Genomic DNA, 27,566 nt, shown 5'->3' on the forward strand with positions numbered 1-27,566 from the left:
GACCATTTTCTGTAACTGGAATTTTATTTTATATATAAATAATAAAGAGACCGAGGGATTTTGAGACTTGCTACTTGTAATGTTGATCCTGCAATGGGACAAGCATGGGCAGACTTGAGTCCCACTGCAGAACAGAGGAAGAAGTCTCAAGACTGACCCAAAACATGTAGTGTCCTTTCACAGAAGCCATACCAGAAGCCTGAGCAGCAGATCATCAGACTGTCCTGAGGCAGAAGGCAGATTAGTCACATTCAAAATGGATTCAGATGGTTATAATCTTTTTCTTGAGAAATTGTTGCTCGTATCTATATTTTCACTCACCTATAACCAAAGAAAAGGAGCAGAGGTTAAGGGGGAGAGGGAAGGAGGGAGAAAGTAGAATGAAATTTATCACAGGCCTTTTCTTTCCATTTTTAAAGTGCAATCACGACTTTTTTCTTTGATGTGGCAAGTTGATCAAAATCTGTTTGAGGAACATTCTCAACACTTGCAGTAGAGATATTTAAATCTTCATATTACTGACATTAGAGCACTAATGATCATGTCTGTTCTAGAGGACTTGATTCTCATAGTTGAACTAAATGGAAAGACAAAAGAGATCACTTCAAACGACTAAACACCAACTGCAACCTTGTATAAGAAATCAACTTTCTCAAAAATAATTCTTTTAAATTCCCATCAAATGTGTGTTTTCTTAATCTTTCTCCCTCTGGTGTAAGACTAGGGCAATTTAACTCAAAGAAATGGACTTACATGAATATAGATCTGGAACAGAGTGAAAATGAGATATGCTATCTTCATGGAAAAACACAAAACCCTGTCACTTCTATGCATCTCCTAAACACAACAGCTGGATAAAATTAAAGCCTGCTTCTTCCACAGTGGGATGTGGTTTGAGCTGAAGTTTGCATATAATTTTTGATGACAAGCAAACTATAAAGGAGGTGCAATGCTGCTGGTTTTTGGAATAGAGAAGTATGTTGCTGTCTTCAACCTAATATGATTTTGTCCTTGGCTGATCATTCACAGTTCAGAGACCCATGCTGTGGCAAATCATTAAGGAAATGAGACGGTCTTTATTTTAATAAACACATTCAACTAGGAATATTACCAACAGTTGAAAATGCAGTGAGACTTTCATGACTGATCTCATCCAGATTTAAAAAAAAAATGTGGCTTCAAAGATCACAGCAATGCTCTCCAACCTTTGGGATCACCCAAATCCAATAAAACATCTGGGCTTGGGTATGGAGTTAAATGACTGGATTTGATTTCAAGCACAACTAACAAACTGCCACCCCCGCAGAACAGCTGAACTTGATCCTGAATTGAACTTTTACCATCTGGTGGCCCTAGGTCAAAAATCCAGCAGTTCCCTTCATGTGCCTCCTCCAGAAACAAGATGAAGTGAAGCACATAGGTTTCAAAATCAGGAGCATCCAGATACTTCAAGCTCCTGGACAATTTATCTTCACTCTGTTAAAACCTACCCCAAACAAAGAAAACGTGCCTGAAGCAAAAGGCTGACACTTCAAAAAGTGAATAAAGGCTTCATAGAAATTATATTCATGGCAAGACATTCTGAAAGAAAATAAAACCTATTCATAGATTTCTGTTTGTAATGAGCCTTGATATTTGTGCTGCGCCACAAACAAAAGTTCAGTTTTCTTGGTTTTTTATCATTTAGTAGCTCTGTCCTAATTGACAATAAGCACAATAATATTTCAGTGAATTTTAGAGAGGTTTTTCTTCCTCTTGGTTCTTATGAGATTCTTTACACACACCAAAAAAAAATAAAATCCTCCTACGATTTTTTAGCTTTTATTTTACATGACTATCTTACAAACTACTTGGAAAACATGTATGCTTAAAGACTTTATATTCATAGTTCTAAAGGGGAAGCTAAGGTGCTCAGTACATCAGCCAATCAACAAGCTCACATTGCTGTTGTGAGAATCAGCAATAGCAATTAAAAACACTTTAAGGAAGCCAACATTAAAAGCTAGGTTTTCTTTTAAAGCTGCCCATGGAACAGTGGAATGCTGCTGCTCAGCAGATGGGTGCATTCCACATCTGCAAACATATGTGACTGATGCATGGAAAATAAAAATGATGCAGTTTGCCAGATCTGGGCTCTATTTACACAGTTGGCAGTAAGGAAAAAAAAGGTTTCTGGTAAATGGAATACTGCATACAAAAATGATAAGCAGTCCCTATAATGCCAGGATTACTTTCTGATGAAAAGTAAGTTTTTAATACGATGCAAAAATAATACAGGGCAAAGAGAAGTAAGTAGAAAACATGTTCAGAAGATACATTCTTTATCAACTGATAACAGAGGAGACATCTGACATTTTGAGCTAAATGATGTCCAATTACATTATAATTACTTGTAATAAGCCTCAAATACAGAGCAATTTTTATCCTATGAAACCAAACCATCATAAAACGTCAAGAGGATGTTTTTGTTTTGCTTTTCTAGAAACTGTAACCATAGGACTTGCTTTAGTTTAGAACAGCCCCGAGGCCAAGTCAGAACTGGTATCTCAACTGAGTTTCTGCCTTGGAGAGCCTGGAAAAGGCTGCCTTCATTTCCTCCATCTTTTGTTCCCAACAGGAATCATTTGGGAGCTGCATTAACATGAAATATCAGGCACATCATGGACTTTTACAGGATGCAAGGCAGTGCTGTACCCTAGCACTCACAAATCTTTAGAGAAAACTTATAAGCAGGGAAGAGGTTTCTTCCCCCACCCTAATACCTGTACAAGCATGACAAAGAAGGCAAAGAGGTTTTTGGGAGGCAGAAATGGGAAGATGAAAATAAAAGGCTAAAACCAACCAACATCACAATCACAAGGCTTTCCTCAGTTAATTCAGAACTCTTCAAGCAGACATATATTTACTTTTTAGGCTCTAAGGATGAATAATTTAGATTTCTTAACTTAAATAGTGTTAGGGAGCACATGTATTCTTGATAAATTTTAGGACAAATGAAATTATCTGTCCAAATTCTCCTAATCATTATGAACAAAACTGCAAGTCAAACTTGAAAACGTTCAGCTTTTCCAAATTACTCTGCTGCTTAGCCACAAATTATTACCAGTCTTTATCCTTTACCTGTTTGATGCCAGGTGATGTAGCATTCTACATCTACTTTTGCTCTTTATTTGAAGCAGCATGGACTCCCAGGGGCTTGTCACCCACTGCATCACCCTAGAGGAAGAAAAAATGTGCACAACATTTCAATTGAGGCAATTCATGATTAATGTTTTTACCAGAACAGAAACTCTCTTCAAAAGCTAAAACAAAAATATCTCACAAGTGGCTCATGAGACTAATTCAGCATAATACACTCAAATGTGATCCTCTACCAAATACTTTCTAGACTTTAGTCTTCCTGTAGTTAGCCAAGCAATTAAAGGATTTGAAAGAACAAGTATTTTCAACAGAAGTGCTTTAATTGAATCATTTTGCCTGTATTAATAACAGAGGATGAATACCCAGAGTAGTTCCTATTTTGCATTCTCTGAATCCTGTGTGGATTTATACAATAGGCCTCTTTTAGCACATATCCTTTTAGAGGGTGTTCTCACACTTTCCCCAACATAAATGAGAGAAATCAAAGAATGAGGAGAAGCTTGTTACAGGGTCTAGTCTATCTATTTGCCAAGATGCTATAACAAACATGCATTTGATTACAGCTTTAACCAGATATGCATTAAAAATACTTAAAGGGCCACACACATGGCTTGGGGACTGAACTACATACAAAGACAAGCTGAAATGAGGTTCTGTTCAGACTTATGAGGACCAGACAAGGGGGGAACCTAATTCCTATCCACAACTTCTTAATGGGCATTTACATATTTGGAAGAGCCAAGTTCTTCTCAGAGGTTTACATCCAAGGACAGGGAGAAAAGGACAGAAGAGCATGGTAAATTTCTATTAGATCAAAGGGCAAAAAATTATAAATGTATCATACCACAGAGAGAGAAAGTTTTCCAGAGAACTTTCTAAATCTCCACCCCTGGAAATATTCAGCACATGACTACATAAGGCCCGAAACACCAAATCTAATTTTGAAACTGTCTCTCCTTTGAACAGGGGGTTGGGTGAAATAATCAGAGGTGGCACCCACCCTCAATTGTTCTTAAATTCTACACATGGAAATTAAATGGCATTTCCTCTTTATTCTAGAAGGCTATTTTTACCAACATGACTTAAATAAAGCGATGACTGGTGACAGCCAACATGGGTTCACTAGTGGCACAGTTTGGTGGCCATTTACAACAGGGTTACAGCAGTGTGGACAAAGGAAGAATGATGTCATCTATGACCTGCACAAAGCACTTGACAGTCTCCTGCAGGACATCCTCGTCTCTAAACTGGAGAGACAGTGATGCTATGGATGGCCACTCAGCAGATAAGGAATTGGCTGGATGGTCACACTCAGAGCTGCAGTCTGAGGTCTGAGTGGAGGCCAGTGACGAGTGGTGCTCCTCAGGGCTCAGTGCTGGAAGCAGGCTGATATCTCTGCCAGCAGCAAGGACAGGGCACCAAGGGCATTCTCAGCAAGTCTGCCAACAACAGCCACTTGTGAGTGCAGTCAACACACTGCAGGGAGGAATGTCACCCAGAGGGACAATGACAATGGCAGGCTCGAGAGGTGGGCCCAGGCAAACCTTGTGAAATTCAGCATGGCCAAGTGCAAGGTGCTGCACCTGGGTGAGGGCAATTCCAAGCACAAACACAGAGTGGGCAGAGAATGGATTAAGAACAGCCTGGGGAGAAGGACTTGTGTTTCCTGGTTGATGAAAAGCTCAACTTGACCCAGCAATGTGTCCTTGCAGCCCAGAAACCAACCATGTCCTGGGCTGCTTGAAAAGGGCAGCAGGTCAGCTTAGCTCTTGCAGACCCTCCAGGAGAGCTGAGTGCAGCTCTGGGGCCTGTGACATATGACAGATGTGGACTTGCTGGAGCAAGTCCAGAGGAGGCCAGGGAGATGATCAGAGGGCTGAGCACCTCTTCTACAAAGACAGGCTGAGAGAGTTAGGATTGTTTAGCCTGCAAAAGAGCAGGCTTGGGAAAACTTCCAGCAGCTTTCCAGTGCCTATAAAGGGGGCTACAAGGGACCTGGAGAGGGACTTTCCAGAAGGGCCTGTAGCAACAGCACAAGGGGCAATGGCTTCAAACTGGAAGAGGGCAGGTTTAGATTAGATATCAGGATGAAATTCTTTGCTGTGAGGGTGGTGAGGGCACTGGCACAGGTTGTCCAAAGAAGTTGTTCATGTCCCATCCCTGGAAGTGTTTAAGGCCAGGATGGATGGGGCTCTGAGCAACATGGGATAGTGGCAGGTGCCCCTGCAGGGGCTGGAACTAGACTATCTTTAAGATCCCCTATCTCAAACCATTCTCTGATTCTATAATGCTAAATGTGACAGTAAATGTAGCAAAAGAAGCTAGAAGAGAATGGAAAATGTTTCAAAGAATGGGTCAAATTTATATATTATCAATTAAACACAGAAAGGCACCAAGTCTGTGTGATCCTGCATGTGCTGTGCTGGAGATTTGGACTCAATATACCAAGATTTAATTATGAAAATATTTCTTAAATGTCTTACTCAAAAAACGCCTATCAAGACCTTTAAAAGGTAATTATTTCTTTCAAAAACTCATTTTGTTGTGATTACTACCCTGGATATTTCATAGTAGAGAAAATCACATCCACAAACCACACCCATTTCAATATAATAATCTACTCTGTAATTTGCCTGTACAGGAACTTTTAAGTTATGACATTTTACTAAAATTTACAATGAATAATCTGACTAATGATGCCTCATGTCAGAGTTTACTCAATCCTGAACAAATGAACTAAAAATAAGCTCCTCACAGAGAAGCCTGTGTTTTTCCAGTTTCTTGTTTTAACTTGTATAAAGCAATTATTGTCTAGGTAAGCTGGTAAGCTTTTTTTTTTTTTTTAAATGTACTGAGAGAGGAAAACAATCTAAAGCAACACACAGAGAAGAGAACAGGGGTCCTGCTAAATTCCTTTGTTTCTATGAGCTCGGGAGATCTCATCACAGGGCTTGCCTTCTAGAAGGATTAACTCTGAGTTATTTAATTCAAGCCAATCCACAGGTAGACTATCATTCTTCACACAAAGCAATTTGCTGAATTAGCAATTAAGTTTTTTACTCCATCCACTGTATATGCCCACTGTGTAAACAGTGAGCCTAAGTCAGACAACTCAAGCAGTAATGTGAGTTAGTCAGAAAAGGACTTCCTGTGGCACATAATTTTACAAAAAAGTGTCAAAGTCCTCTAGCACACTCAAAACCATGTCAGAAGCAAAAAATGTGTTTAGATCTATGACTCAGAAGACAGACTTCCTCTGTGCCAGGGTCCCCTCTCATAATCAGAAGCAGGCACATATTCAAGACAGTCTTTCTACTTTCTGGCTCAACACAACAACTCCATAACAAATCTGGGTGGCCAGAGGAGTTCACACATCAGAGCTCTATCCCACAGCACAAGAGGAAATATTTTGCATTCTTGTGTTTCTGTTCACGTGAAAGGTGACTGATAAGAAATATTTATAATGTATTCACTATCAGATGTTCAATACATTGAGATTCCTTGGAATTAAAAAAAAAATAATAATTATTTGAAACTGAAAATAACACTGGAACTAAGGGGACTGTATAGTTTCAGTACATAAGTGGTTAAAAAACATCCCAGCTTAGCTCACACAGTATCTAACAGAGATACATGGAGACCTAAACCTTAAACAACAAACTCTGCAAAAAACCCACAATGATTACTCTGAAAATTTTCTTTCCATAGAAAGAAAAACACCACAAAGCAAACCAGCTAAATGTCAAACCCCCAAATGTGTGGTGCCTCTTTCCCTTACATTACAGTCAAGCCAGGTGCAGCAGTTTCTGTTGCTACCTCAGAAGCCTTGCAGATCAGGCCCTTTTACACTAATCTTAGAAATTATAACTTCAAAAGTAGGTAAGATAGGTATTTATCTTTTATACTTATGGAAACTTTTGAAAGGGAAAGTCTGGCCACCAGGAAGAAAACAGCCACTGCAAAATTAAAAATTAAAACAAAGGCTTACCTGGGCTCACAGACTCATAATTTACCTTCAGTCCTCTTTTGTTTGCAATGTATGACTTGGAATAAAGAGAACATCACTGCCTTACCTTATTCATCCTCCCCCAGTTATCAGTAACAGCTTCTCTTATTTAAGGTGATCTTGAACTTAATTATCACAAAAATACAAAGTATTTTCAAAAATGTTGAAATGTTGCCCAGAGAGAGATCAGCTTTTTGCAGAGTACATTCTTGCTGCCCATCCCACTTCTATCACATCTAAATTCCCCACTGCCCATACTATGGATGCATTCTAAAAGAAGTAATACTTCTTACAAATTTCATACTATTTTTGTTATAGCTACCAAACCATAAAAGGAGGGCATGTGACAGGAAACAGCATTTTCTGCCAAAAGTAGATGTTCTAGTTGAGATGACCAAACTTTTGCCTGCCTATTCAATATCTACCAAATCCAAACCTAACAAGCATTTTTTGTTGAAAAAAGCTCTCTCAGGTGTTTATGTTTTAAAAGATGACCAAAATACATGCAACCTAAAAACTCTCATAAAACAGAATTTAAGGTTTGTTATGGTGACAATCTGTGATGCTGATGGTGAGCCTCCCCAGTCAAAACTTTGACACCACAATTTTCAACAGAGCTTTCAGGTGAGGAAGGTTCTGGTCCACAATTTCCTTGACACTTGTTCTGAGCAAGAACAGGAAATCAGCCAAAGCTGAGCCACCTTTGCACCTGGAGACATTCTTAACCAGCTAGCACTTAACAAAATACCCAGATATTGCCATAGAGATTTAAAAAAAATATATAAATACATTATATATTTTACATGCATAATAAAAATATATGGGTTTAAAAATTGTATGCATCATATATTAGCTAAGTCATTGGTGGTGTCCATCAGCAGTTTTGAAAATCAAATAATATGCCATTAAAGTTTCTCTCAGGCTCTGAAGCTGAGACAGAAATTAGTCTTCTGTGAGATCTCATTACTAGTTGGACCAAAGTGAGAAAGAGCAAACACCAGAAGAAAGGAACAAGGGATGAAAGAAGGGTGTATTTAGAGCTGTAGTGCTGTTCTGGTTTTACACAATTTGGCCACTTTGCTAAAAACAAGGGGTACCTAATTCAGTGTTGCTGGAAGAGAGAAAATCCAAAATTGTTAAAAATACAGCAAAAGTTTTGAATGGTACAGAGACAAAACAAAGTGAGAACTAAGAAAATAAAATTCTTTTTCTAAGTGCTTCAGTTTTAGCAGAGGGATTTTATCCTGACATCCTAAAGAGCTCCATCCTTCAATAGAATATTTAAAACATTTATCTGACTGACTTGCTGTATGGAGGGGATGCAGTCACAGTATTTTGAAATGTAGGCACAGAAGGTCCCAGAATTCATCTTTCTTGGCAGAACTCAGAATTCAGTTGATATGACCTCAATTTGGCACAGGATTTTGTTTCATAAAACTTTCAGAAAATTAACATACCACATTTATTTTAATGACATACTGCTACACAAACATGAAGCTATGCACAGCTGTGGTACCTATGACTATCAAACAAATTATGAGCAATGTAACAAATTAACAGAAGCCAAGAAGAGCCACCCATATATTGCTTGAGTATTTGCAAGAATCCTTTGTGTAGCAACAGGAAAATACTGGAGTAAATGTCACAAAAACAAAAAATAATGTTTTTTGCTCTGGCATAGTTTCATGAAATGGGTTCCATCTGCTGCAACAACAACTCAAGAGTAATACTTAGACCTGTCTTCACTAGTTCAGGAATCTAGCTGCCTAGAATGACAATAAGAAATATGTATGCAAAAGCAACCAAATTCTTTCACAAGGTTGTCCAATTAAGACAGAAGTCACATAATTTATAGAATGCTTTGCCAATTTTAGTATATAATAGATAAAAGCGTTTTCTTCCATGACACTTCTGTATGAGTAAAAGCCTCAAATAAAAAATGGAACTTAAACAGAAATTCTTCTGCTTGAACAGTTGATACTGATTTGGTGGTGCTAATAAGCCACATGATTATTTCCATATGAAACAAACCCCTCTCTACCCACCCAGATTCTCCACTATGTATTTCTTTTGGTTTCACCAACCCAGGCCAAAGGAAGCCTCAGGGCAAACTTCTTCCATTAGAGCCACTTCTCAGTCCCCATTCTAGACAAAAGCATGTGACTTTTTCCAGCTGCTGTTCAGCTTCTCTGCACAGCAGGGAGACAAGACCTCTCTTCAGGAATTTCAGGGGACAAAGCACCAGTAAGGCTGTTGGCCTCAGTGGTAAGAGATCTCTGAACTTGGGTAATGCAAGCAGTTTCATCAAGTGATCGAGTACTGTTTCTTCATTTGAGTCACAGGGTTTCTGCACCATGTCTAATCCATCAAGTTACACAGCAACAGTTCACACTGACAGTATCTGAACACTGAGATGAACTTTTGGAGAACACTCTCCAATAGGCATTTTGCTCCTTTGTGCAAATTTTGGCAACTTAGGGGTGTGATTTAAAGATTCTGCAAGGAGGAGGAGAAGGAAGTGAGTTTACTTAGTGATCTCTGCAATTCTGCAGGCTGTTTGTTTTTCTGCTGAGGTAGCAAGTGCTTGAACAAGCCTCATAGTAAGATGAAAGTGTCAAAACTTTTTGCCTTCCAACAACAATCACATGTACCCTTTTGAAAGCCTGGGACACAATAAAAGAAAAAACTTCAGCTATTTTTTACTAATGCTGTCAGTTTGTCTTCTGAAATATTTTAACATTGCCTCTTTTTTTTTGAGTTTCTTTTTGACAGCCTAGATTTTAGGAAAGGCACAGAACAATTAACCAGCCTTTGTTTATTCAAGTCATTTACTGAAGTGCCCTGGGCCAACACAGGATGTGTATCCACTGATGAAAGTCTTCACTCTCAGAGGACTCAGCAACTGCCAGGACATGTGAACATTTCCCCAACCCAGCTCTACCAAGGGAATTTGGTCCCATCCCCAACGTCTATCCAAATGCAATTTTGCCTCCAAAACACATCTCTCCCTGTCACAGTGAGTTTAGAAGTAAATTTAAACCCACAGAAGCTTCACATTACACACTTGAACTTTTATTTCTTTAAGCAGCAGCTAAAAAGAACACCTAAAAACCTTACAGGCTTTCTCTGGCACACATTTAATCAACTTGCTCTGTTCTCCAGTCTCTCACACTGTGCTTCACTACATATATTTCCTAGAACTCTGTCTGCTTATCTGTGTCAGATTATACTATAGGAAACTTTCAAATAGCATTTCTGAAAGTTTAACTTGAAGTAAGCCTAATGTTTTTTAACAGCTTAGAAAGAGAGAATGAAAAATTTCTCTTCAGAAATAAAGGCCAAGTCACAGTAGAAGAAAAGCACTGTTGTTTCTAATTTTTTTGTCTGAAAAGGCAGTGGTAAATTCAGAAATCAAGTTCCTCAGACTTCTTACCTTTTCTCCTGATTTCTTCTTCTTAGGATTATCCTTCCAAAGAGCTTCTACAGCAATATATCCTTGAAGACTCCAGTCATATAGCTGTGTGCCAGCAACCTTTGAAATAAAAGATTTTAGAAAGCATGAACTTAATCATCTGGGGAATACTGCCTTGCTTTTTATTTAAGTGGAAAAAGTCTCAAAACACAAGATGTTTAACTCTCCCTGTTCAAGCTCACGATGTACAGCACTAATAAACATTTTGGAAAATATTGTGAGATGTGAAATAAGAAAAAGTAACATGCTAAAAAACTGTCTGAAGACTACCTGAATATACATCTGTACAAACAGGAGTGAAATGATACTGCATAGAAACAATCCTGGTTTTCTTAGTATTTGACATTCAACATAATTAACATATGCAAAGTATTTATTAATCTGACCATACCCATTTCAAAGACCCTGCACAGTTCACAGTTCTGCAATTTGAGATTTTCTTCTTATTTGTTTTTCAGAACTTGCTGACAGATGAGTGTAATGAATAACCAGCTGTCAACTCTCAAAACAGAACACAGCTAGGAAAGACTATTTGCTATATTTGCAAGGAAAGTATTTGCTATATTACACCAACAGCTATTTTATTACAGGGAAAAGCCCTAAGTCTAATAATACAGTATCCCTTGTCCCTTTTGTGACATGGAATTGTAACATTCATAGCACCTTTTAAAACTAAAGAGTGTTAGATTTTTATAGCCAGGCTCAGGTCTATGCTGACTTCATATCACTATCTGCTTCTGTATGAAGAACAGCAAAAAGGACAATTTGTCAAACTAAACAGCTATTAAACTAAAAAAACTTAGGAGAATACCTTCTTAGTTCTTGATTTCCTATCTTCTACAGCAGGCAAAGCCACACAATGCAAAATGTGAGAACGGGGCAAGTGTAAATGTCTCTGAAATATTTTTCTGATGTTTCTGAAATAGTTTCTGAACTACATTTTTAAGTTTCTTCCAGCCTCCATCAATTCACTGTTCTCAGATTTCCTGATTTTTATGTGTGCAAAGAGGCCCAAGGAATTTCCCTTCTATGAACTTTTTGCATGGAGTTCAAGGGGAAGTGCAAATTTTCAGCATCCCTGTGCCAAGTGGTTCTGCTGCTGGGAACACATGGTGTGAAGAGCCACTTCCCCTTGTTTGTCTGATCTGTAATCAGCAAGACTGATTACACCAGTTGCTACACAATGGTACAAGGATGTGCTTCTGGACAGATACCATGTGCTTGCTACCTCACAAAAGAGGCTATTGAATAACTACAATTAAAAGAAAACAAACCCAAATCAGCAACTACACTTCCAAGTCACAACTAAGTCCAAAACACAGGCTGTCTTAAATAGAAAGTGTCCTTTTAGTCACCATATCTGACCAATTTCTTTGGTTTAAACAAACCACCACTGGATGCACTCAGTTTTGTCTATAGCTGAAAGTGATAAGGGTCATCAGAAAAAAACATCAACTGAACCAGTTATATCTCTAGAACAGCCCAATTTAAATATTACAGGTATAGACAGTTCCTCTGCTTTTCAGTATCTGAAGTGTTCATTCTCTAGCACTCCAACAAACTAGGATGGCTCACCTGAAAAGATGATGATCCCTTGTGCAAACTGTACAAGCCTACCAGGACTGAAAAATAATCACAATAAACAAAGTGCTGGTTTTGTCTACAATATCACTGGAGACACAGATATCAACATAAAATGAGAAAAAACAACTGTCCTTAAGCTATTTTTTTTTTTTTGTTTCTGCTAAAAAATACTCCATTAAAATATTTAAAACCACACTGAATGTCTAACAGTACAAACTGAAAAATATCCTTATTATAGGAGCCATATGACCAAGTGATTTATGAATTGCATTAAATGAGAAGGTTGTCATTCATGTCACTGGATTAAGTGGCTTCATCACAAGATACAGCAAGCCAGACAGTTTAGTCTGCCAAAACCAACCAGTGTTTCACCAGTGCACAAACCTCCCAAGAGCCAGGACCCACAGACACTTTCACAGTTGAAAAATACAGTTCTAGGCAGACTGGAAAAGCAAGCTACAAGGTCAACAAACTAAAATACCATCACTGTTGAATGCAGCACTGTAAGTAGGTTTGTATGCTAAAGTTTGAACAAACAAGTTCAAAAGATTGAGTGGCTCCCAGTAGGGATTCTAAGTGTTTGAGGTGACCATGGGCCACCAGCACCCACACTGGGCTACTGGGGCAGCACCAGTGGCCTCCAAGGCCCAATGTGCCACACAACACCATGTGCATTACTGACTATGCTGGATGTTACACAGTTACACAAATGGAATTCTGTTACACAGAGTTAATTGGATGTTACACAGAATTCTTTCTCTAGTTTCATGCTGAGAATGCACTGTTTTTCCTGCACTGACCCTGTTACCAAAGCAGTCAAAGGTGCCATTTCATGAGCACTCAGCAGCCAACATGGATCCAGTGACCCTGACTCCTGCTTTCCAATCCAGCTCCTGGAATCATGTCCTGCTCTCAGCTGTGCCAGCTCAGCTCTTTATGCCTTATGGACTGAACTGGGCAAGGGACAAGGTATAGGTTCAAAAGACACAGAAATAAATAATGTGGTTTGCTGTCAAAGAAACAATATTGGGAATATTTTTTTCCTTTCACAAGAATGAAAGCATACAAAGTACTTTAGTAAATTTGAAAGGTTCTAATAACAAAGGACAACATTTAATTCTAATGATAGAGTGATTTAAGTAACTGCATAATGAAAAGTTCTTTCCAGATGGAAGACAAGCCACAATAAATAGAAAGTATTTTGAGTGTATTATGATTAGCTGGAAAGAACACCATTTCAAAACACTAAGTAGGTTCCACCAGAATAAAATAAGCTTTAGCATTAAATTCAGTTCCCCCACCACATATCCAATCTAATCTTTTGTACAAAGCTATTAAAAGTATAGTAATACTGGCAGTGAGGAAATAAATTCCTTACAAATTTATGATTTATTAGAATTTGTGATCTGTTATTTATTAGATTATTTACTAAAGCAGGGGAAAAATTATTAGTTTATTAATTTCTTCCATCTTCAGTTAGATGACTGGTATCTGAAAACTGCCTGTTACCAATGATGAACTCTGTTGCTACAACTTCACCTAGGAATTCATACATCTTAATTAAAGAAAAATTCTTACTTCCAGATGAATTAAGTGTTGGACCTCAATATATTAATATATACAATTATATCAATATATTAATATATTAATTATAATAATTATATACTATATATTAATATATACAAATATATTTTGCTCTGTTCATTTCCAATACTCAATTGAAAAGTCTTAAATAAAAATGAGACAGAAACAAAGCCCCACAAATTAAAAAACCAGAAACAACACAACACCCAGTGAAGGGAATTACACAACTGTGCAAAAGCAAAAGCAGTGATGAAGTACTTAAGTGTGGAAGAAAAAAAAAGAACATGATATAAAAAACAAAATAATTTAAATTTATGTTCCAGAATATTTTCTATATAGTTTCAATAACTTAGCAAGTGAGCTTTGTATTGCAGGCAGTCCTTTCTAGATTTAGAGACATTTTTTGAAAGGCTTATAAAACATTTAAAATTAAAGTATAGGAGGAAAATGTTTCCAATTTCAGATTAAAGCCTAAAAATTATGGATAGTAAGATATAATATATTTGAAACTTTGCTTTTCTAGGAGAATAAAAGTACAAGATAGATTAGTGGAACCAAAAGAGTATCTAGGATATTATTCTCCCCACAGAAGTTTCTAAATTCATACCTCTACTGTCCTGACCAAGTCAACAAAGCTAAACCCATTCCAATCTCCTACCAGATTTTTCATTACAGTCAAACTAAGAACTGTGAATTAATCAAAGAGCAATCATGCACTTCAAAGTTCTCATAAAATAAACTAAGTATTGTGAAGCTGTTAGCACCAAATCCATAGTTAAGCCTGAACTGAGCTTCTTTAAAAACAGTAACATCAGTTTGAACAGCGTTCAATCACTTCCCACTTCACTGTTCAGAAGACAAGTAGAATTTTAATACAGCTTCCACCAGAAATGTCTAAGCTTCTTAAATTTTGATGGTTTTTTTCCCTTCCACTTGCATAATTTTCACTCTATGAGAATAAATCAACCGAATTATCTGTATTTAGAGCATCTGAATCCTGGAAGCAGTAAAAAAAGATTCCATCAAAGATCAGAGTACCACTATGCTGACAGAGTTCAAACTCAGCAGTTTTGACTCTCCCTAAGTCAGTGGACCTTTCAGTTTTCAAAGAACATCGTACGTTCTTGAGAATATCATATTCCTATTCTGACATCTCAGGATTATTCACAAGTGGCCAGTAGCTAGATAGCAAATTTACCAAAGGCTCAAATGTAAAGGATTTCTGAAAGATGCAAGTATGCACACTGTGAGTGGTTAAAAGCTGAAATTGAAACACAATGTGGTAGAGAACTGAGGAATATGCCAGTACCACTAAGTGTGGACAGCAAGGAACATGATCTAACACCAGTAAGGGCTATAAGCAATTCTGTGGTCTCTTCAGTTCTTTCCCTCACAGGAAACTCGTTTGAGCAACTGCAATTTAACACATTTCTTGCATGCCTGAAAAAACAAATCCATAAATAGGGAAGGCATCCTCTAAGTTTGCAGCAAAATTCTTACCCTGTTCCAGAATGTGCATGGTATCTTTCTCAAAGCTCCAACCAAAAAGAAGCAGAAAATGTCAATAATATTTATCTCAAAATGTTACGATGACTTGTCTATAGAAACTCTGGTTTTTTTTTCTTTCAAACACTGTTTTCACTTGCTCACAAGATATTTCATGTTTCCTTACTATTTTAAGTAAACAAACAAACTGTACTCACTTAGCATATTTATGTTAATGTAATGGTATATGAGGTTAGAGATATTGAAAGGAAATTATGTTCCTCTAAAGACACTACAGCAGATGTTAGGAAAAAAGTCACTAAAAGGAATATGTCTGATTATCTTTCAGCCCAAACTGCATCTGCTTTGACAAAATCACCATAATTTAGTTAATTGCCACTGACATGACTTTTAAACACGGACAACCAGTTAATCTGAAGCTAAGAGGCAACAATCAAAGTAAAAGACACTTCTCCAAAGAAAGGCATCATCACTGACCTTTGCAATATCAACTGCTTGCTGAGGGTAATACATGGAGGTACCAACACCCATGAGAACTGCAGGATACACCAACTTCTTTATTTTTGAGCCTGTTTCATAACAAAAAAAATTTAAAAACCACAAACCACTGTTAGAGTGTATGTTAAGCAAGTCAGCTGAATGACCCCAACATTTTATTTATAAACAATTTTCTTAAATACATTAGTGTATTTTCTCTTCCATCCTACCAGTTTCTAAAGAAATAATCACTCTGATCAGTAGGGGCCCTCCTAATAGTTTGCTAAACTTTGAAATCTTCACAGAGATCATATCTTAGATAGGCTGTGCATGTAAAAACCTTTGGACACAAACTGCTGACCAAGTCTGGGACTAGGCCTGGACACATCTAGGCTCCTCTGAGCAGGAGTCTAGAAAGAATGAGGTTGTCTCCAAATCCTGTGACTCAAGAGGATGATCCTCCCCAGACAGGTCTGTCTGACCCTGTCCTGTATGCAGTAACTGATCAAGTGTGCCTTGCCATCAAATCCTTTCAAATCATTGCTTTATATCAATAAACACATTGCTGCTGCTCTCTGACAAGTGAGGTGCATCTCTCCATCTGCAACACCAGTTAAAACTAATTATCTCTAACGGGATTTTAAACCAAGCTGGATGACTGCACAAGATTCACATGATTAAACTTTGAATACCATATTCTCTACTTAGTGAGCTGCTGTGCATATTCAAGTGTTATGATTAGAGCTGGAGGATTTTATCTGTACCTTTCAAGAGGGCAATTTCTCCACAAAGACCAAGGGAGAGAGGAATAAAATAAAGACGACTTTTGGTAGCATCAAAATTAAGGGGAACTTCCTTCTATGGTTTGAATGCTTTCTGGAAATAACAGTCATATTTTAAACTATTACCAGGGGGAAAAAAAAAAAAAAAAGTCTTAAAATCATGGCTCCATCCTAAAAGAATCACAAATTTAATTTTTAGTATGAGATATGTTTATTTTCATTAAACTTAGGATCATCTAGTATTCCAATTCCAGTGTCAAGACTGAACGAATGATGCACTAGGATTTAAACCTTTATATTTTTCAGATCATGCACTGCTTTAGTGTGTAACTCACTTCCCCCTCTTCCCTCATTTTGCTACAGTCCTAAGTGATGGAAGCTGATCTCATTCATGATCATGACAATTGAGAAGCAGGAATTTGAAGAAAAAGAACTTCAAACAGGGAAGTTACCTTGATTTAATTTAAAAAAAAAAAAAAAGTAGGGAAAAAAAAAGTACTGCTTTCATCAGTTTCACTGGAAAATTAAATATTTTGAGGTGTACTTCTAATTTCTATAAAGCCAAGCACATACTTCCAGTTTATTCAACACATTCAGGCTCCACAAAGATTTATTTTTGTTCAAACCATGTCCTCACTGGTATTTAAATTCTCCAGCTCTTAAATTCTGTTACCTACATTTCACTGCATTAAGAATATCCCAACATAAGCAAAAAATATTTCTTCACACTTAACCTTTCTTAGACTAATGCTTCATTTTATGAGATCATTAACATTTCTTCAATTAATGTGATGAAATTAACTGTATCATTTTTCTGTAGTGCAAAATGTGAAGGTATTTATAGTACACCAAGAGTTCACAAGTCTATTTGCTGAATCACCATCTGCAGCAGCTCTGCTCATGGACACATAATCCTTTCAAAAAACTTGAATATACACCTAACTGGACACATATCATAGCTCAGGAACATCTGCTATTTTACCATAATTTATTCCTCTGTTTTTTTCTACAGTAACATATGTGATCAAGAACTTCATTAATTAAAAATATTTTTAGGCTAAAAGAAACCAAATCAGTCCTTGCCTTTTGTTATACTAAAATACTACTGGGAAATATGGAACACTAGATTTTAGTAACAAATACAGCACTAGTAAAACAATAATTGTTGCTGTTAAACACCTTTTCCATGAAATTTCTTTATAGTTGGAGGAACAATGTAAAAACACGCTTGTACAGTTAATTCAGATCTCCTTGTCACAATTAAAAAATTAGTACCCTAAAACTCACAGAAAAATTACTTATCCAGAATCATAATACAACCAGTTCAAATGGTTCCCACTTACCTCTAGCAAGAAATAATCCAATAATTCCAGCAAAACTTATCACACCAAGTCTTGGATAAAATCCAGCAGGCGGTTTCTGGAGAAATTCATAGCCCTCTGAAAAGAAGCCAGAACAAAGTGCTTTCATGTAATGTGAAAGAGTTTTTGTGATAAGGAGTCATCAATACACGCTGGCAATTATTACAAAACACAAAGAGTTATCAAAGCACATTTAACTATCATGAGCATTTTAGATATGCTGGCAAAAAATTCAAAGCCTTTGAGATCTTCTCTAGTGACACATGAATGAAACTGAATATTGTATTGTATTCACCAATTTTTATAGGAGCTTTGCCTCTGCTCCTGGGCCATCTGTTTTGTTTTGCTCTTTTGCATCTCAATTGTATCTTTTTCAAATTAATGATAAAAACCTTTGCAAACTGGAATTTTACAGTTACACATTAACAATAACTAGTTTCAGTAAAATACTGTACAAAAACCAATCACAGAACAATGGAAAAACACAGCAAAAACAAAGTGCACTCTAAGATGGGAGTCTGGTGGGGGAATGGAAAACTGGAAAATCTTCCATGCCAACGAGTTCAAAAGACTGAAACTTCTAAGTTTAAAGAAAAGAGGTGCTGTATCTGAAATGGGCTCTACATAGAATCTTTGCTTGGTCCAGGTAAGCCCAAGTATGAAAGGATGCTCCCAAAAATAAAAACAAATTTATATTATTTTGGATTAATTAAAAAAAATTAGGAGATCCATGGAACATTACAAACAAAAAACCTACTGCTTGCAACAAGTAATAAACTTCACAGGAGGTCTCAGCTACTGAACTGGGTCAAGCAAATACTGCTGGCTGGGAATAAATTGTGAGGGTTTTTTCCCTTCTCTTCCTGCATAACTAATTTTTAGTGACACTAAAAAACATAAATGCTGGTCTGGGATTTCAATTGTTTAGAAATGGAGTGTCATAAGTGACCCACAAAGGAAATTCAAACAGATACACAGTGGAAATAAAGTAGTCTTAAATGCATTAGAAGTTATACATACAGTGATGCTTAATGGAATTCCCTTTAAACTGAAGATACAGTACAGTTCTGCATTTTTAATTGCTAGTTAAGAAAACTAAGCTGATTTACCTCTACCATGCTCAACAGCTTTTTCTAACTTGGGCATAGCTTTGGCATAAAGATCCTAAAAAAAAGAGAGAACAACGGTAAATAGATACCAAGTAAGTAAAATATTAACTACAGACTGTAACTGACCTGACAAAGAAAGGAGAAAAAAAACCCAAGAAAGAAAAAAGTGGTGGGTCTGTAAAATAACTTATTTATTCCCATTTCCACCCTTCACTTATGGAGCTATGTTTGCTCAATTATGCTCATTTAGCATAACTTACAGATTCTTCTCAAAGGAGTCTCTGGACAGAGATAAAATACAATACTTCAAAACACAGACGTCAACCTCAGGAATTTATTGAGATCAGGCAACTGAAACTCAGAATTATCTTGGGATTCTCAGTGTATGCAGGTATTCCAAAAATACCTGAGATGATGCAAAGATGTACAACACTGCAATAAACTCCTTCCTCACACTTTGCAGGGATATGTGACTCATTCTGCAAGGTGATAAATTCCACTTTCCAGGAGACTGTCTTAGGTTAACAAGACTGCATTTTGAAGTGATTTGGAAAATTAGATGTCCATAGATGTCCAAAGTAAATCAAAGACACTATATCAACCCCACAGACCAGTCTTAGATTTTTTTTGGACTGAGAATATTCAGGAAGTAAAAGAATGCAGTCTGCATTTTATCAAAGTAAAAAAAAAAAAATCTCAACAAAAAGAACCCTGTTAATTGTTATTTACACTAATAATACTTCAGAGAGACAGTGTAAGGCTGTCTATAAATGAGGGGACAAATTCATAAACATATATGCTCAAAACTAAAGGAGAGAATAGTCTTGCATCTGTGCAGAAGTGAAAGCATTTGTTTAGGATACTGTATGGGGATATCTTTAGAACTTTCATCTCCTCACTAGCAAGAGTGATGCAAAAAACCCCATCTGTCATGAAAATAAAAGAGTGTTAGCATGTGACACACAACATAACTTTAAATTGATGTTGGTCTTATTAAAAGCCAATTTAAGAAGAACTTGCTCTAAAGACCCCAGAGACTAAGCCTGATCTTCTGTTACAACTGAAATATAACTGGCTCATTTCTACATCTGAGTTTTGAGCTGAATTTCCACTACAGTTAAGTAATTTTGGAAAAGTAAAATGGATATACAAACATAACCAGTTTAATTCTGAGTATTCTGGGTTATCTGATTTTAAAGACAACTGAGACACACCTAAATATTTTCTTCAACATAGCAGGGATGGGCAGGGGGTGCAAAACCAAAGCTATCTCTGACTACAGTTAAGCAAGGTTCCCCCAAAACCATAAAGTTTACATGCCCACTTCATAAAATGAGTCAGTAAACCACTGCCAGGAAATGGCTTGCTGTGTGTGAGCAGAAGGGCACATCTTATGTCAATGATCAGACAGACAAAAAAATTAAAACAAATAGGATGGCAACAGGTCAGGAAGACATCAAGCAAGGTTAAAGGCTAACCTCCTCTCTAATTTCACTGCCCAGTTAGGGTTACCACAGGCAACCAAACAAAACCCATGTGTTCATGGAAGGCCAGAAAAATCCTGTGGAAAACCACACTTCCCAGCTGCAGCCAGTGTTCCTGCTGGTGGCACGTGACAAACACTAGACTGAGTAACTCTGAAGAAATGTTTCAGTCCTGTTAAAGGTAGCACCACACAGAACTTCCAGGCAGAAAGGACACCCCCAGCTGAAACAGCCTGGCTTTCCATGAAGAGCTGGGCAAGCAGCTAGCAGCTTAAAAGGATTCACAACAGGCAGAGGGCAAAGTAGAGAATCATCTACAGTTGTCAAGAGACAACCACAGGGGAATGATGCCCTCACTTCAAAAGTAAGCCTCAACATTTCCTGAGCAGGAAAAAGCAAGAAAGCTATCCTGGGGCACTGCAATCTAATACCAACAATTTAGGCCTTGATTACAAAAATCTTGGTTTTCCTTTCTGCTACAGAGCCTATTTTTGTATTTAATGACTATTTACTCTAAACATACTACCTAATAAAATACATATGAGAAAGTTTTCGGGGAAAGGTCTGGAGATTAGGTTTACCACCACTTAGTGGCCTGGGATTTTCTTTCTTCCAGACAGCTGTACTTCTTCCCTCAACATTCCAGTTCAGCAAATACTGATTTATTTTTTGCTAAGCTGAGTTTTGTCACAGTTGTAGCACGGGCAACTTGGTTTTGCTGCTCCAAAATACACTGTTTGATAATTTAAGGCCTCCTTCAGCATGAAAACTGCAAATATCACTCTCTTATCTTCCTTGGCCACAGAACAATGCCAAATCCAGGTATCCCTATGTATACTTAAGCCTAAAGTTCACTTCAGAAAACAATTCTATGCTTTAGTTAATTTCAATTCTTTTGGAAGGAGAATTCCTAAATCCAGGGTTTTAGTACAGCAAATGAGTATAAAGACACAACTGGTTCTGTAGGAGAAGGGAATAAATATTATGATCTGAACTGCAGAAAATTTTAAGCAATGCAGAGAACTTTCAGTGATGCCACATTTCTGAAAAATGCTTTTACAGCTATCAACTTTTACTTTGCTGCTGCCTGTTAATTCCAGCTCAGAAAAAACAAACCCCAATCCCAGCTGGGGCTTTACCCCTGAACCACCAGCAGCTGCAATACAAACCATGATACCTGACACCAGGCTGTATATGGCTCCATAACCTGCCGTAAATGGGAAACCCCCTCTTCCAAGTCCGTTTTGGGATTCTCCACATATTTAGTCTCACGAGCTGGGGAGGAGTACAGTGACAGCTGTGAATATTAGCAAACAAGATGTTAAAAACAAAGGTGTAATTGTGTAAGTAGGTCTTCAGGGCATGAACAGTCTAAGCAGAGAACACCTAACACTGTGCTTACTACATAAACAATGCATAATAAAAATTCACACAGCTGAGACAACCATTATGAGCAAAGTTTAATTATACAGCATATAATTATGATGAAGATGACTTCTAACTGCTACACAATTCATTCATAGCTGCTATATGACCCAAGTCACAAGTTATAAATTAATATTAAACTAGTTTAGTAAGAACACACAGCATAATTGTGAAAAATGTTTCTCACCTTAATCAGCACTTCTGGTTCCCAGTTAACATACTGAATATACTAGAAATCACAATCAATCATTTTCTATATTTGCACAAGCCATCATTAAAAAGCCTAAGCAGCTTCTAACAAAGGTAACATCCAATACAAATGTGCCTGTTTGTTACTGAGCAGGAAAATGGTATAACCTTTGGTCATTAACCACATGGCACCCTGGCATTGAGCAAATAGGAACTACAACGAGCAATGGGCATCCTCACAGAACAGATGCCAAACCACCCTGTTTAAGGTTTAGAATCACAACATCTACTACAATTACCTAAGCATATTTGAAACTGTATCCATCAAAAAAGAGAGACCTGAGTTTGTACTGTTGAAGATGAACAGCAAAGTTCAGAGATCAAAACAAAACCTACTAAAATTTCTAGCAGTTTATATACTACACAGATGTTTAGTATAAAGAGCTTATATTTTACACTACATTTATACTCCATTTAGTAGTTTATTATAAACTGATGATTACAAGTATTGCTGCATTAAAATGTAGCTAGCTCTCTTTTCATGATCAGGTGGAAAAGAACTGTCTCTGTCATAATCAAAAAAGCTGCTAACCATAAAATTATATCAAATTTATCCAGTAATGTGATAACCTGTGCAGCTGGATTTCCCATAGTACTTTGAAAGACAAGGATTTTTGGTCTCACTTCCCTAGGAAGCCTGGTCATCCCTGGCAATCACAGTCACACACTGAACTTTGATCCTGTTGGACAACCTAACAGCAATGTCTGGCACGAGGACAGAAGCCTCGGAGATAAGGAAATTCCCATATATTTTATGAAACTAGACAGCTGACACAGTAGAGATCCAAACTAACACCCTGTGAATGGCAAGAAAGGCAGCCACAATGCCATGGCTTGCACATTCTGCTGTGCTGGAGTTGATGGCAAGCCCATTACTCAGCTCACATGAACTCCAGGCTGCTGCCTCACGACTGACTCAGGCCAGCAGAGGCTGGGCACGATGGCCCAGCTGAGGCACCCAGTCCAGGAGCCCCCTGCAACTACAGCTCCTCTCACCCTGCACAAGGAACTGCCCAGCCAAAACACCTACACCAGCCTGATCTAGTTCCAGTGCTTATGGCACAACACTTTAGCTTGGGCTGAAGTACTCAAATTTTTTACACAATGGCATGCACTCATGCATCTAAAGCTGGATTTAATTATAAACTATTTATTTTAATTTTTTTTTAGTTGTTGGAGACTTTTAAAAGCCTGGGCAACAATGCTGGTGACTCTACAGTTTGACAGGGCATTTTAAGGCTCTACTTATAACCAAGACATTTGTAACATCTTAAAGAAATTAAAACATAACAGGTATTTATTACCACTACTTATTGTATTTGTTGTTGCTTAGGTCTGAATACTGTGAAGAAAGCAAAACTGATGAAATTTTGTAAGCTACTATGGTGGATTCAAAGCACTACCAGACAAGAATCCTGATCATAAAAAATAGACTATTTTTAGAAATAAAACATTCTTATTTGTTGTTTTAGTGGAGAACATAAATGAATTTTTATTAGAATTTACCAACAGTATTTATAGCAAAAATTAAGTGGTATTATCTGGATAAAAAGCAAGGAAAATATTTTGGATTTGAAAGACAGCCAGAAGTAAATCTACCAACACGAAAATGTAATTTCTGAATGAAGAATAGAAAGAAGGCTTTAATGTAGGAAAAAGTTCTTACACACAAGCAGGCCTTCATTATCAAGTAAAGAACATCAAATGCAATGCCCAGGTAAAAACAAAACTATACAGATGTCTCTGTTGTGGAAAATTGAGAAGCAAATTTAAAGGCACGAATACAAAAGGTGACGAGGTGTACCTAACTGCATTCATACATCAAAACACAATGTTTTCAGAATTCTTTAGATAGAAGAGTACTAAGACTCTAAACACACTTACCTCTTCAATTTTCAGCAACTCCTTTTTGCAAGCCTTCTCTGAAGAAGCAGCATAAACCTGGACAGAGAGCAAGCTCAGGCTGACAGGGGTGGCCCCCAGCCGAATTACCTGGAAACGTTACAGGAAGACAAGCACATCATAACGTGCAAACAAAATGGGAACGTGTTTGAGCACATCCAGGCAGGCAATGTTTGTGTCCCTCTACATGGGAAAAGGTGATGCATTAAGATGCTTGGAAATTAGGAGAAAGGAGGGTCAGCAGTACACAATAGAATGCTGTCACACACTCAAATGGCAACATCTAAATCACCCACGTGGCAATAGGAAAAGGCTAGAAGCAGCAGTAATAAATGCTAATTCATCAGCCTTCATCTCAAAAAAAAAAAAAATCTTGTTTCCTCTCATTTAAAATAATTTTAAAACTTACTCAGTTTAAATAGCAAGATTATATTTATATTTTAAACGAATTTTTGAATGCCCATAATATCTCAATTTTCCACAGTTAGTACCAAGAAGTTCAGTTTTACTTCTACTTAATAACTACATCTAGATTTAGGAAAATTATGAGACCTACAGCTATAAATACCCGAACAAAATCAATATTTTCTAAGAATTTTAGAAATGTCTCCCACTTTTCTGTGAGAAATGTTAATTACTTGACTTTTTAAAATTCTTTAAATTCAATCCAATCACATAACACAACCACCATGAGTAAGGTGGATATAATTCTTCAAATATTCAGGACCTATGTGAAACTTTATTAATAAGCTTATTGGAGGCAGTCAAGCATTTGCAGCTTAGATTTCTTCCACTGCTTTGCAGGTGGAAAATTTATGAAATGTAAACAAGACTCTCCCCAAATTAAAAATTAGACTATGCAGTTGCCAAACTTCCTGAAAATGTTTGTTTAAGTGTAGAGGAACAGCACACAAGAACTAGGTCACAAGGATTACTTTTCTGGAAGACATAAGGGACCTGATGGGTCAAAAGGTATGGAAAAACTTGCTTAAAATGGAAGTTTTTCCTTGTCTGAATTTATAGACTAATTACTAAATCACTATCAATGAAACACCACAATGACTGGATCAGCTGTTTCACAACCAAGGAAAGACAAGGACAATCTTTAATAACGTTTGCTGAAACACTTTTCACATACTTCCATTAGCCAGAACAAAAACAAATGCTACTAACCATGAATAGCTGTAGAGTTTAGCTCCTCAATCTTTCCTTTTTTCACTGCAAAATTGTTTTGTCACTGAAAAGGCAAAAACCTACATGCATTTTCATTCTGAAATATGTTTTCAAATAGTAAATTTGTAAATGATGCTAAGTGTCACCAGTAGAAACAGCAAAACCAAATGTTTTAAATATTTGAGATTTTTATATAAAAGACACAAACAGCAGAGCACAAGACTGGAAGCACTGGGTTTCACAAAACAGCACCAGTGATTACAGAACTACTCAGACTGAAAATGTCAACTCTTTATATTATCAAGATACTAAAGTGCAGACATTTTCCATTGGTTTTAATTTTAAATAAAATTAAACTAACCTCTGAAAGTGCAAGTTGAATTTCTTCTTAAATGTGCAGTTCAAGTCATACTGCAAAGGTTCCCTACCTCAGCTACCTCATGGGACAGACAGAACTGCAGCTGGAACACTGCACATTTGCACACACCAGTATTTATTTGGGAGTATGAAAGATCAACTGCTTTTCGTTTCCAAAACTCCCTTTAGGATTCCATTTTTTAATTCCATACTAACCACATATTAATAAAACAACTGCTTTAGTAAAACATTTTGAGTGATTTAGCTGTGGTTTTAGCCTGCCAGTCTTACAGCCACTCAGACAGTATCAGAAAAGCACAGCTGACATTCTTTTCTATTGGCAATGCTCTGCAGTTATTCCAAGCAAAAAATACACATTTACACCTCTCTAGCTGAAGAATTCAACTTTATCTTTAGAAAGCAGATAGGAAAATTTTGAGTATACTTTTGAGAAGGCTGATACTGGTCCAAATGCATGAAACCATTTCATTTTTTCTCTTCTTTGTCTATTCTTCCTCCTATTTCTCAATCCAAACCATAAAAACATAAAACCAAAATGCTAACTCTTCAACACTCCTGTCCCTGAAGCACAAATATCCTGGACAAAAAGTCACCTTCCCCTTTGGCTCTTGGAGGTGTAACATCAGGCTGGCCTAAATCCTCAATGGCTGTATAAAAGTACCAATATTACTCATAATGCCTAAATGCACAGGTTAATACAACATATACAACTCCTCTAAGGACAATCCAGCATCAACTATGGAATTCTCAATGATTCTGAGCACAGAAGTCCAACATTAAAGCACGAAAAGAGAAAGGAATATGTGCCAGGAGCAGAGTAAATGAGAGGCCAGCACATCAGTATGACAGACTCACAGAACTGTCAGGGTTGGAGGGATCTCTGGAGATTATCCAGAGATTATCCAGCCAGCCAAGGCAGGGTCACCTGGGGCAGGTGACACAGGAACGTGTCCAGGTGGGTGGCTTTGAATCCCTCCAGAGAGACTCCATGACCCGGGCAGCTGTTCCAGTGTTCTGCCACCCTAAAGTTCTTCCACACGTTGAAATGGAGCTTTTTGTGTTTCAATTATATATTAGTATTTAGTATACCCAGTATATTGATATCTAGATATATTATCAGTATTTCACACAGAAAATGGTAGCAAGGAAAATGAGTGTCAAGAATGGAGCATCACCAGGTTTTTGGTGCTTTTTTAAATTTTTTTTTTTAAACAAGCAGCCATAACAAGGATCCGACTGGTACTCAGACCTTGTTGTTCGCCTGATGGGATCTGGGGCTGCTCTGACCAGAGGCAAAGACCTCAGAGACAGCGAGAGCCGGACCGTGCTTCTCGCAGGTTTCATCGACAACCCTCACGCACCAAATGAGAGACTTTTCAAGATCGATTTGACGCTTTCAAGCGACAACTGCACCAAACTCTGCAGTAACACAGCTCCGCGCTGTGTTATTTCAAAATAAGAAGGAACGTGATCTACACGCACGAAGCCAAACTCCGCGGCACACAGCTGAGCGCGGGTGCACCCCAGCAGCAATCTCAGCTCAAGAATGTCTCTTCTCATGCAACACGGAGGGCACGCGGTTCTGAAGCGCTAAAAGCAGCGATTAAGCAGCCGCAAGGAGAGCGGAGCTAAGAGCCTGCGAAGAGTTAAGAGCGGAACGGAGCGGGGGAGCCCCGAGCGCTGCGGGCGGCGCGGGCCCGGCCCCGGCGCGGACCCCTCCTCACCTTGAACATGGCGGCGCCGGGCGCGCGGCGACGAGGCGATGGCGTCACCGCGGCGTGACGTCACACGGTGGCACCGCCCAGCGCCCGCCCGCTCCGGCGCCGCTCGGGGAGCGGAGGAGTTCCAATGAGCGCGGGCTGCCGCTGGGGATGGCTGCCGTGTGGGGATGGCTGCCGTGTGGGGATGGCTGCCGTGTGGGGATGGCTGCCGT

The 27,566-nt window shown here is 37.9% G+C and overlaps 1 protein-coding gene across 2 annotated transcripts; it reads right to left on the bottom strand.

The window, feature by feature from the left end:
• On the bottom strand, positions 1-27,502 carry APOO (apolipoprotein O). 2 transcript variants are annotated; one of them, XM_079311187.1, is made up of 9 exons: positions 27,358-27,502; positions 24,065-24,172; positions 21,684-21,803; positions 19,023-19,077; positions 17,896-17,991; positions 15,771-15,862; positions 10,581-10,679; positions 3,121-3,216; positions 1-321 (listed from the first exon to the last, which is right to left on the bottom strand). In XM_079311187.1, the coding sequence occupies exons 1-8, from the start codon at positions 27,364-27,366 to the stop codon at positions 3,154-3,156; spliced, it is 642 nt and encodes a 213-aa protein (XP_079167313.1). In that variant the 5' UTR covers positions 27,367-27,502; the 3' UTR covers positions 1-321; positions 3,121-3,153. The 2 variants fall into 2 exon arrangements, with proteins under 2 accessions (XP_079167313.1, XP_079167312.1); XM_079311186.1 differs by lacking the exons at positions 1-321; positions 3,121-3,216 and having other exon boundaries at positions 10,476-10,679.
• Between the last annotated feature and the right edge of the window lie 64 nt (positions 27,503-27,566).

Source organism: Erithacus rubecula (genome assembly GCF_903797595.1).
Source record: "Erithacus rubecula genome assembly, chromosome: 1".
In the NCBI taxonomy this organism is placed as follows: Eukaryota; Metazoa; Chordata; class Aves; order Passeriformes; family Muscicapidae; genus Erithacus; species Erithacus rubecula.

What these genes read in the sequence shown, in the direction of transcription:
- APOO (XM_079311186.1), bottom strand. An exon ending in AGCTGTTGAGCATGGTAGAG is followed by an intron (nt 17,992 to 19,022) that starts GTAAATCAGCTT and finishes GCTTCTTTTCAG; the next exon opens with AGGGCTATGAATTTCTCCAG. An exon ending in TGGATTATTTCTTGCTAGAG is followed by an intron (nt 15,863 to 17,895) that starts GTAAGTGGGAAC and finishes GTTATGAAACAG; the next exon opens with GCTCAAAAATAAAGAAGTTG.